The sequence below is a fragment of the Sturnus vulgaris genome, chromosome Z (genome assembly GCF_052056855.1).
Source record: "Sturnus vulgaris isolate bStuVul1 chromosome Z, bStuVul1.hap1, whole genome shotgun sequence".
Lineage (NCBI taxonomy): Eukaryota > Metazoa > Chordata > Aves > Passeriformes > Sturnidae > Sturnus > Sturnus vulgaris.
This window is the reverse complement of record NC_142283.1, coordinates 57,696,236-57,707,943: the sequence shown is the minus strand read 5'-3', so window position 1 is coordinate 57,707,943 and position 11,708 is coordinate 57,696,236. Positions and strand designations below refer to the sequence as shown.

The 11,708-nt window shown below is 43.1% G+C and overlaps 1 protein-coding gene across 4 annotated transcripts in view; it reads left to right on the top strand.

Moving 5' to 3' along the window:
* Window positions 1-2,667: 2,667 nt before the first annotated feature.
* Window positions 2,668-11,708, top strand: part of FAM169A (family with sequence similarity 169 member A) — a 48,035-nt gene continuing 38,994 nt past the window's right edge. For 2 of the 4 annotated variants that reach the window (XM_088156164.1, XM_014886345.2), the window contains exon 1: window positions 2,678-2,820. In XM_088156164.1, coding sequence (XP_088012290.1) covers window positions 2,689-2,820 — 132 coding nt within the window. In that variant the 5' untranslated portion in view covers window positions 2,678-2,688. Of the gene's footprint in view, window positions 2,918-11,708 lie in introns of all 4 variants that reach the window. The other 2 variants (XM_088156163.1, XM_014886510.2) reach the window with 2 other exon arrangements.

The window sequence follows — 11,708 nt, the reverse complement described above, 5'->3', positions numbered from 1 at the left end:
AAATGAAAGTGTAAAAATATAATTAGTATTACTCTAATTAGGAGAAAGAATTAAGAGAGCATAAACATTGACCCTTTTTCTCTAGTCAACTAGAGAACTTTGCCAAAGCTTGACAAAAATGGAGTTTTAAGATGACCTCTCATTCAAAACAAACCTGTTGCTGCTTCCTTCTAGCCCTAACAGGTTTCAGCAACGTATAATATAACTAATATATAATATATAACTTTGCTTCAGCAAATATTATTTTAGTGTGATGGGTTGACTATGCCTGAGTGCCAGGTGCCCACCAAAGCTGTTCTGCCTTTCCCCTTCTCAGCTGGACAGGTAAGAAAAAGTACAACAAAAGGCTTTTGAGTTGACCTAAGGGCAGGGAGAGATCACTCATCTATTACTGCTATGGGCAAACAGATTCCAATTGGGGAAAATTAATTTAATTTCTTACCAACCCAGTCATAGCAGGATAATGATGAGAAATAATCCCAAATCTTAGAAGCACTTTGGCCACAACTCATTTCTTCTTCCCAGGCTCAACTTCGGATTTTCTCTACCTCCTCCACCCAAGCACAGGGTGATAGGCAATGAGGATTGTGGTCAGTTCATCGTATGCTGTCTCTGCTTCCTCAGGGGAAGGACTCCTCACACTTTTCTCCTGCTCCAGCATAGGGGTCCCTCTTAAGGAAAACACTCCTCCCTATTCTCCAATGTAAGCCCTTCCCAAGGGTTGCTATTCTTCACAAAGTGAACCACTCTGCTCTGAATTCTTCCCACGGAGCACAGTCCTTCAGAACCAGACTGCCCCAGGCTGAGTTATCCCTGGGATCACAAGTCCTGGCAGAAAACTTGCCCCAGCGTGGGCTAGTCTCTCCACAGGTTCACAGATCTTGACAGAAGTCTAAAAGGTCATGACAGAGGCTCCAGCATGGATTTTCCATGGGGTCACAGGCCTCCTTTGGGCATCCACTTGCACCAGTGGGAATGAGATCCACGACAGACTTCAAGTGGATCTCATGTTCCACCATGGGCTGCAGGGGCAGAGCCCCTATAGCTCTTCACCACGGGTGGCAGAGGAACATCTGCTCTGGTGCCTGCAGCACTTCCTCCACCTCCTTCTTCACTGTCCTCAGTGTCTGCAGAGCTGTTTCTCACAGAATCACAGAATATGCCGAGTTGGAAAGGACCCACAAGGGCCATCAGGTCCAACTCCTGGCTCTGCACAGCACCATGCCCAAGAATCACACCATGTGCCTGAGAGCATCGTCCAAACACTGCCTGAACACCATCAGTTTTGTGCTATGACCACTGCCCTGGAGAGCCTCTTCCAATGCCAACCAACCCTGAAGAACCTGTTTCTAATATCCAACCTAAACACCCCCTGACACAACTCCAGGCCATTCCCTCGGGTCCTGCCACTCTTCACAACAGAGAAGACAGCCGTGCCTGCCCCTCCTCTTTGCCTTGTGAGGAAGTTGTATTCACAATGAGATCTCACTTCACTGTTTTCCAGGCTGAACAGACCATGTGACATCAGGTGCTCCTCATAAGGCTTCCCCTAAAGGCCCTTCATTAGTTGCCCTCCTTTGGATGCTAATAGCTTTATGTCTTCTCCCACGTTTTCTCTCCTCTCTGGGGCTGGAGGTGTGCAGGTTGTTTTCTCCTTTCTCAAATATATGACCCCAGAAGTGCTACCATAATCACTGATGGGCTCAGCATTGGCCAGTGGCAGGTCCTTCTTGGAGTCATCATAGGCTCTGTCAGACACAGGGGAAATTCCTGGCAGCTTCTCAGAGAACTCACTCTTGTAGTCTCCCTATGACCAAAAGTTTGCACACAAACTCAATACATTTGGACATGCACATAATAATAATAAATACACTGAATACCTGCTCCTCTGGTCCCTGGAGTAACAGAGCTGTCTTTGCAAGTAACACCAAGAAGCCCTTGAAATTACTGCTGTCCCCCATATTGGGCAGTGACTCCAATTTGTGCCCAGCCTCCTTTGTCCCATGGATGTTATCACAGATGTGCCCCTACTACTTCCCCTTCTCAGAACAAAGCATCATAGCTATAGAACAAGGGTACATAGTCAAGGGCAAGTGCTGTCCTCTCACAAACACCTTCATTTGACATTCAGTTCTTCAGCCTCCTGGAATACAGGCCTTCTTAAGGGTGGATACTTGGGTTCTGTGGCCAGTTGTGGGGTACCGGGATTAATGTTTCTGTTTGGCAAACAAGTTTCTGCCAGTAACTGAGCTCAGTCAGCACCCCAATTTGGTAACAGCATCAGCGGTGAAGCCTTGGGCCGGTCCATAGTGACAGCTGTTGGAAATGGGAAGCAATCCTTACTGCCCGGGGCCGTGAGGCCACCTTTCTTGCAAAGGGGATACTTCACCCCCAACTTTGTGGTGAGCCACCTAGCACTAGGAGACGATGCACGGCCTTGCTTCATCCTTCTTGCAAGTACCGCAGATCTCTGAGGCAGCTCCAAACTCCCTCTCTGTGCCAGGGCCACAGGACAGGTGCCACCAGCCCAGCAGTGGTGAGCGATGGCGTGGGTACCACGTCTGCCCATGAGGCTGACCACGGCACAGACGGCACAGACAGCACAGTCCCCGCGCTGCGGGCCGTGCTGGCGGCGCGCTACCACACCCCGGCGCCGCCGGGGGGGCGATGCGGGGTCCCCGCACCGTCATGGCGGGCGGCGCGGGGCGAGCGGCGGCGGCTCGAGGCCTATCAGCGGGAGTGCGTCAGCGGCGAGGGGCGGGGAGGCCGCCGGGGGAGATGATATCAGGCGCCGGGCAGCAGGACCAGGCGAAGCCGGAGGTGAGCGGGCGTGTGCCGTGAGCGCTGTCAGGGAGCCCGGCCGCCTCCACCTCCGCCTCCTTCTCCATTTATCCCCGTGCCGCCGCGGCAGGCTGAGGTGAGGGGCGGCGCGGTGGGGTGTCGCGGGTAACCTGCCGAGGCGTCCCGCATCTTTGCAGCCTAGCCGGACCCGGCCGGGCAGGACGCGGGCAGCGCTCGGTGGTCGCCCGGGGCGCGCGGCCCATCGGGATCCGGAGGGTGGGCGGGCCGGGCTGGCCGCTGCCCCCGGCCCCTCGCCCGCCCCGGGCGCCAGGTGTCCGCCCGCGCCGCAGCTCCCGCCCCGCGGCGGTGCCCGGGCCCGCCAGCCTCCGCTGCCATCGCGGTGCGGCGGGGCCGGCCGAGCTGATGGGCGGTGGGCGGGGGCGGCTCGGCCGGGCGATGGGACCGGCCAGGCTCCCCCGCGGCCGGGGTGGCCCGCCCGAGCTCGACCCCTCCGCGCTTCCCCCGGTCTTCGCGGAGCTTGCTGCACGCCGAGTTCGGTGTGAGTTCTGGCCCAAGCCACCCCGTGTTGGCCACGACCAACCATCTTTTGTGGAGTCTTCTATTGTAGTGTTGAAATTTACGTGTTATAGCCACGTACACGTGTAAGAGCCGTTATACATCCATATATCTCTACCTACGTATGGAAACAGTAATTGCAATACTGCAGTTGCTATCTCCCGCAAAGATGGCTCTGTATGTATGTGTGCAAATACATGTGGACACACGCAGTTGCACACGCACACACAATCTTCTGTTTTCCTACATGCGACGTGTAAGTCTTTTGGAATTTTATTTTGAGGTAGGGTTGATTCATTCCTCTTAAAACATAGGGAAGCATCTTGCCTAAGATATCCATTGACGTAGCACTGCTATCCTGCTTATGAGTGTTAAATGCAGCCTGAGAAAGTGGATTGCACTGAGAACTAGAGCATAAAGCTTTACTGGCATTAATGAAAAACAAAATATATTAACTCACCAATTTAATACGTGTATTAATGCTCTATTTGGAGGAAATGATCAAAGAATTGTCTTTAAGCTCTCCTGAGCTGTGGAGTTTTCAGTGGCTAATAATCAGAAATTTAGAAAACTAGCCTTTGGTGTGGAGACACCATTCAGCTGATACTTGCTTTTTTGTGTACATACATGCAGAAGGAGGGAACTCTTTGCTTGTTCTACATAACTGCACTTACTCATTTTATGCATTGGGCTGCACGATTGGTCACAGGCTAGAATAGAGCTCCCCAGTTTGTATGGGGAGTAAGTATTGTGTCAGAGTGATCATTATAATAAAATCAGTGCTGCCTCACTGGAGGACCTATAAAAGATTGCTGCAGATTAGAGTGATCACGGTCTTCCTCCTCCATCAAACTCTACAGGGACTTAGTGCTTAACTTCTGCTTTATTTAGGTACTGAAGAACTTCTTGCTTTTTGTCTTAATGCTGGCTACTGAAAAAAAAAATTATTGCCTTTTTCATAGTGCCGAGAGTGGTTTATACGATTAATGTTCAAATTCAGGTATTATTAATGTTGGCGAGCATCTCAATTTCAAGACTTTTTTTAGCTGCTGGTATAGGCAGGTTTTTAAGTCCTTTCCTTGTTTCTCTTTCTCAAGTCTGATGTTCGCTATCATTTTCTTTGTATGGAATCAAGTGTTTTACAGTTTCTTTCTTTCCTGTTGGCAAGATGATATACTGTACTTTTACAATATCTCTCTAGCAATGCATGATCCAGAATTCTTTTTGGAGTGTCTGCATAAGTAGACACTTTACAAAGAGGCGTTTCTCTGCAAAATGAATTGGAAAATACTCTTAATTTCTTCAGTGTGCACATCAAGGTAGATAATACCTTGTTGATTTAATAATCAAAAGGGTAGAGATTTATGCGTATGGGTGGGTTTTTTTCTTTTTTAATGGCTGTTAGTGTTGTAAAGATAATACCGCTCAAAGTTATCTTAAAGCTCTTCTTATTCACACGTTGTATAAGCACAATTTGTTTTGAATAGTTGTACTTGCATATTTAGTCCAGTGCAGAGTCTTCGCCAGTGAAAGACAGAGGAAGTTCACTGCTGTGTTAAGGCTGACACTTACTAATGCACTTTTTTTCCTTCCCATGTTTGATACACAAATCTCTAAAAGATTAACATGGGATTTGATAATGCTGGAGGAATTAATCAGAATAGAGGAGCCCTTCAATTGCTTTACTTTCTTAAATATGATAAGACTTGGTATCAATCTTTATTTTCTACCATCAATGAATATCAAGTAGTAGTGATCATTTAAAGGTCCTACCAATTATGTTTCTAAACTGCAAGTACAAATGTAGCATTAGAACTGAAGTGACGTTTACTTAGACTTATTTTCACATTGGCATTCCTTAAATATTTTTCCATGCAAGATACTAGCTTCTTGTTTCCTCACAGATAAATATTTTACTGTTGACTCTCAAGGTTGTAACTTGTTCACTACATTGTACCAAGTGTACACTCCTGGAAGTCTCGGTCATCCTTTTGTCTGTGAACATTTTGAGCAGCAGTGGTAGAGGTGTGCGCTTCCTTTTGAACTGCTTTGTCGATGAATGTCTCTTGGATAATCATTTTGTAACCTGTTGAAAAACAAAAAAAACCTTTTTCTCACAATAGAAAGGGATTTTAAAATTATTAAAAAAAAAAAAAAGTAATTCAATCAGAATTTAACCCTCCTCTCAGACTTGCGCTTCCAGGCATTGCAGTGTGGATTAAACAAATCTGAGTGGAAAAGCCTGCTCTAATGTATTTCCTCTACTGCATTGTTTTAAACATAACCAAAATGGCATAAGCGGTGTCTTTGTAGCTATTCTCTCATACTCTTGCAGTTTTGTCTGCTATTGCTGAATTTTATTTTCCTGAACAATGGGATGTGACAGCATACATTTATTCAATCATGATAAATTTAGTTGGTGTTCTCCTGTGAGTCTGAGATTTTGGAGAAGCTTTTAAATAGCTTACTAAAATATGTAAAAGAATCCTGTCCCAAAAGAGTAATGAGCTTTCAAATCTTTCCTAAAATCCCAATAAAACTAGTGAGAATTGACAGGAATAACATATATATTTCTTTGTTTTCAAAATAAACTGGAAAGCCTACTACTGTTTTAAAGGACAAGTTTATAAGTTCTAAATGATTTCTTGAATTGAAAATCTAGGAAAATCCATTTCTCTGGATTGTGTATTGAACTGTGTTGTGCAGCTATTCAAAATAATAGTTCTAATTTTTGATCTGATTTCAAATCTGAGTTGTCTCTCTGTTTGTCTTGTACTTGGTTTGTGTACATTAACATTTTATTTCAGAATACTGTAGGATAGGGGACCTCCATATTCACAGGGCCAGTATCTCTCACTGCTGCTTATGATTAGAAATTGTTTATGGACCAAGACGAATTGAATTCACTGTTACCCTTTCTCCTAGGCTTCATCAAACCTTCAAAATGAAGGTTTTTAAATAGGTTTCTTTAATTCTGTGGATTACTGAAGAGAAAGAATAATCAGTAAAGGTGTGGTCTCTGTCGAATCAGTGGCCCTTGAGGTAGTGCTAGAAGAATACACCCAGTTCAGAAGTTCTGGTGTGGCGGTGGCTGTGAGCCTGCAGCTGCACCAGCCTTTCCCCAGCACGGAGAATTGGTGACCTTCGAATGGTATGAAATGCTGTCTTCACCCTAACTGGCTTCATGCTTCTAAAACACCAGTGTAAAAATGTGACATGTGCTTAAGTTAGCAAGTGCGTTGCTGGAAAACCAGTCTTTTATCTAGCTCTTTTGCAGGCAGCAAATTCTGCAAATAGAAATGTTTCTTAGGTTGAATAATACTTGTCACAGCTGTTATAGGGTTAGCTACCAATAACCATAACTGGGGAATGTGAATAATTGTGAGTTGATGATGATAGATTTGCGGGGAATTTTAAGAATAGCAATATAAATGCTACTACAGTGCAGCACCGACAACGTCATAGGATTTTAAAATGTTGGAATAACTTATTTCTTTTGATGTTTCTACATTGGGAGTCTATGTTGTCACAGTTTAGTCTGAAGCGGAAGAAAGGAGTTTTTTGAAGGAGCAGGAGATAATAAACTGATTCCTGGCAACTCAGTCTTAAACTGAGCACTGATTTAATGTTAGTATAATGAGTCAGCAGTGCTAATACTTTGTTCTACTAAAACTAGTTCTTTTTGTTGTTGGGGGTTTTTTGTTTGTTGGTTTGAGGTTTTCGTTCGTTTGTGTGCTTTTTAACAAAGTAAGGTGGTATGTTAGAAGTATAAGTAGTTTACTTGCCTTGTCCAAACCCACCATTAACAATCAAGCAATGTCTGCATTTCCAGATAATACAAGTTATTGAAGCTTTTGAAGCAGTCTGTTTGCTTGTTTTTTCAAAAATTCAAGTACACCTGTAACAGGATATCTTAGGTACTAGAAGATACAGCTTAAAAGTTTGACTCTTAGAAACATATATCACAGTGAGAAGCAGGGGAAATGCAGTATGCTGACAGAAGCTTGTTTGTTCTTGAAATGTCAGGATGATTGCTGATGGAGATGAGGACATATGACACTAGGGAGAAGGTTGTGTTTGAATTCCTTTCTGCTATTAGAGACATTCTTGCTAAAATTTGCAGACATAGATCTTGAGTCCTGTACTAACATGTTTAGTGGATACTTTGTAGATGCACATTAATGGATGGGTTTTTATAATGTGGCTTTCCTGGGTTGAACACAACCAGCAGTGGCTATACCCAGACAATTGTGGGAAACAAAAATTAACCATCCACAGGTAGACTGTAGCAATCAGGAGACTACTGAAATAAAAAGCAATTACAGAGCTGCTCAGAAGTCAATCTGCTAAGAATTTTGTTAAATACTGATTTGGATGACAAGGAAGTATGAACACTGAGGAGAAGAGATTCATTTTTGGGGAAGAGACACATATGTTAGTTGATTCTGTCAGTCTGAACAGATTCTTGATTCTGATTCTGGGCAATGAAATATTCTTTTTGATGTTTTTTCTCCCTTTGTTATGGGAACAGGATTTCTATGCAAATAAATACCAAACTTTCCTGACTTTTATTTTTCCTACTAGCTGGAGCAGCTTACAAAATGCCTGACTCTTTCCTAGCTTTGTAATTGTATTGATACTAGGTTTGCATATTGTTTTGTGAATATGCCTGTGAAGTTCATAATCTTGTTGTAGTTCATAATTTCTTGTGCAAAGCAGCTGAAAGAACTTGCTACAGTTGGACGTTGACTGCAAGCAGCAGGCAAAATTCAGAATTTGCTCATATTAAACACTGTATTTTCAGCCATCTGTCATCTTCTGAAGATAATTGTACTGGAGTTGGATAGAGAATTTGGAGATAGCTGCCCATTCTTTTTCTAGGAAAAATAGAAATTTTTTAATCTGCGATGAGGTTTAAATTCAAACTGCTCTGGATGTGTTGTATTTACTGTCTTACTGCTTTCAGAATTCTGATCCTCAAGCTGTTGTAAATGTGCCATAGGGCCATACAGTGAGAGTCTGAAACATCTCAATTCTGGTGTACTTGTTGGTTTGCAAGGAAGCTTTATGACTGGCTGGCAGGGATCTCTTGTTGCAGCCTGGTTTATCTGCAGTCCTATGTCCAGGAACATCTCATGTTAATTCCTATTCCCCTTTCTACATTTTTATTTGAATCACCCACAAAACCAAGGCAGTTGCTGCTTTCTTATTTATATGCTGTTTTCCTAGCTGTAGGTTTCCTGCTGCAAAAGACATTAAAAAGCAGGCAAAACCAGCAAAACCACCTACAGATAATTTAAACAAGAAAAAAAGGGTTTGCATACTGCTTAACTGTTGAATTTTCCTACAGTTCATCTGCTGAAAGCCAGACTTCATATGGCATTTTTGTAGTTCAGACAACTGTTTTAGTAACTCTTCGGGTATGGAGACTGTGATTGCAAAGATTAATCACCTGCTCCTCATTGTTAGTAGCCATAGACACCATCACTTGAATTTCCATGTGGAATATTCTCCAAGCAGCCACAGAGAGAGAGTTGCTGTTCTTTCACTAATGAGAAGTAACTCATTAGACTATGCTAGCACAAATCTGTGATTGCACAGATTAGATTAGCCAGCTTTGACGTCCATCGCAGTTATGGGGATAGGGGATAGGACAGTGCAGTCAAGCACTTTAAAAATAGATGCAAATGCATGCATAGGGTAACTGCAACTCCAGTCTCATTGTGGTGTTAGATTAGTAGTGTGAGGCTTGATAGTCCACCAGTTGTCTACCCAGATTTGGTGGTGTTTGTTGTCCCTTTTATTTTTTCTCTAAGTATGGTAAAATAGAGTGCTTTTTTTTGTTCTTATCTCTGAAACCACTAGATGCATTTGAGATGGCCCTTGCAAACCAGTGGGATAATGTTAGAGGAGGATATGAAGGTTTGAAAATGGAAGAAGTTGCTAAGAAATGTGGGTGCCAAGTGGGAGTAAGAGATGATCATCTGAAATCAAAATGCAAATTAAGCTTCAGAGTATTGCCTTGTTAGATGCCTGGAGAAGCAGGAGGTAAACCTATAGGAGACTATAGAAGACCAGCAGGGGTAAGAGTAGTGTGACTGTGTTTGTTCCAGGTGACCCATCAGCCACCTGTGAAGAGAGGCTGTGTGGGGGCTCCAAGTGCTGAGCTATAGGAATGTCATTAGGGTCTTTAGGAGCAGATGATGTAAGGCCTAAACTACAGGAGCAAAACTGGAGGGTACTGATGGAGCTGGGGAACTGCACACCAACTGCTTCAAACTGCTAAGGCATGGAAGGGAGAAAGAGTACTTTCCAGAGAGGAAAGGTGAGTCATTAGAGGTATCTGTGTGGGGTTTGGTGTTATTTTCCTAGCCCCTAAACAGGTTTGTCATGCAGTGAAGGGAAGTTCGAGGAAAGTGGAAAATTAGAAAGAAGAGTGAGTGCTGAGCAGTGGAAAGACTAGATATACATCAGAGAGAGGCAGATTCATAAAGTAATAATCCCAGCTGACTGTATCTTTCTATCTTACACATGTTAATTATTTTAAAACACAACTAGAATGGTTTTCGTTTTATATATAGAAACAGTCACCTTGAATCAGAATAGGAAGGGCATGAAAGATTTTTGTCGGGGTTGTTATAGGTTTATATCTTCAAAAGAGGTGGTGTTGGTTGCTGTAAAGTTGTTTATCATAAAGTCACATTAGACTCAAAAGACAAAGAGTCCAAAATGTTCAAGTCCATGCTGGAAACTTTCTGGTACAGAGTCCTGAACAGAGGCAGAAATTTCCTGGTCTTTCTTCTTCTGTTCTTTTCTTCTAGTTATTCCTCTTCTTCTCTCATGTGGTGGTAGTGATGATGATGATGATGGAGGAACGGAAAGCAAGAGCTCTCACTTCAATACATGGATTTTTATTTACAAATTACCCAATGAGCTAAAAACACAAACCTGAAGCATTTATTCTAAACCTATTAGAATTCTAGTTTATAATACAAAAGTTTACACATAACTTGCACACATAGCCTATCTGTTCTATCTCAAGAACATAAGCAATATTCTTACTATGTTTTTATTATGCCTAGAACTAAGTTTCTGAGTTCTCACTGAAACTTGTTTTTGAAGCCTGTTTTTGTATTTGAGCTCTCACTGAAGCTTGTTTTTTACACTAAATTCTAAGGCTTTTGCTCTTTAAAGCACTTAAAACACTTCTACTTAGTTAAAACTAAGATTTATAGTTCTACTATACTTCTACTTCATATCTATGCAACTTAATAATATTTCTACTTACTTAAAACTAAAACTTACACCTCTATTTCATGTCTGTGTGGCTTAATATATTTTAATTTCTCTAAAGGCTTTAATTCAAACCCTGCATTTTGATCTCTCTGAGGAAGTCAGAGAGGCCTGTTTTTCCCACTCCAACAGATTTTTTTTAAGAAAAAACAATTTTCCAAATTTATTAATTGTGTTTATTTTGATCAGTCTCAAAGACAGAATTTAAATTTAGTGTATCTCTGGCACATTTTCATTGTAGGAAACACTTGAGCTTATTAGTTTCCAAAACTCCCTACTGAAGGAAGAGCTCTTCAAAAAAACAGACAGTAGTTTCATTAAAAGTGTGACAGTAGAAAAATGTAAATAGCAGGTTAGTAATTTGTATACCTAAGAATTTAGTTGTTGGTTAAATAAGCTGTCGAATATAATATCTAATTTAAATCATTTGAGTAAAATGCTAGTGGTGTTACACAGGTGGCTGACGCGGCCCGCCTTCTCCACCCTGCACTGACTCGCCCAGCTAGCTCCTGAAGGCAAGACCAGCGCCGAGAGTGGCCCACTGCCAGGATTCAGGGGAACCCGGAATGTGGGTAGGGCTCTGAACCCTAACGGCCGTACACGCGTCCGGGGAGGAGCAAAGCATCGAGAGAGAGTCCTTCTGAGGTTCCAGGGAAGCAGGAATTATTGAGGGACGAAGGACAACTGGGATCGAGGGAAGGGAACCACAGAAGGCAGGGAACACAGGCGTGCAGCAACTTAAATAGGGGCCCTCCCCCAAGGGAGGGTACAATACAGAACCAATTGCTACAGTTTGGGGGTGTAACATAAGGCGGGGCTGATTATACATACAACGAATAGGGGGAAACATAGGTGGGGAAATACATGTAACATCAAATCATATACTAAGAAGGGGATGACTGACACAGAAGATACTAGAAGGATAGGAGGGGCTAGGAGGGATTGACAATCTCCGGGGCAGGGACTAGAGTGAGGGACAGGGAAGGTACTGGAAGGTGGGTTGGGACTTGGGTTGATTGATCAAGGGAAGGTGGGAATTAGGGCAACTGAATTATAAG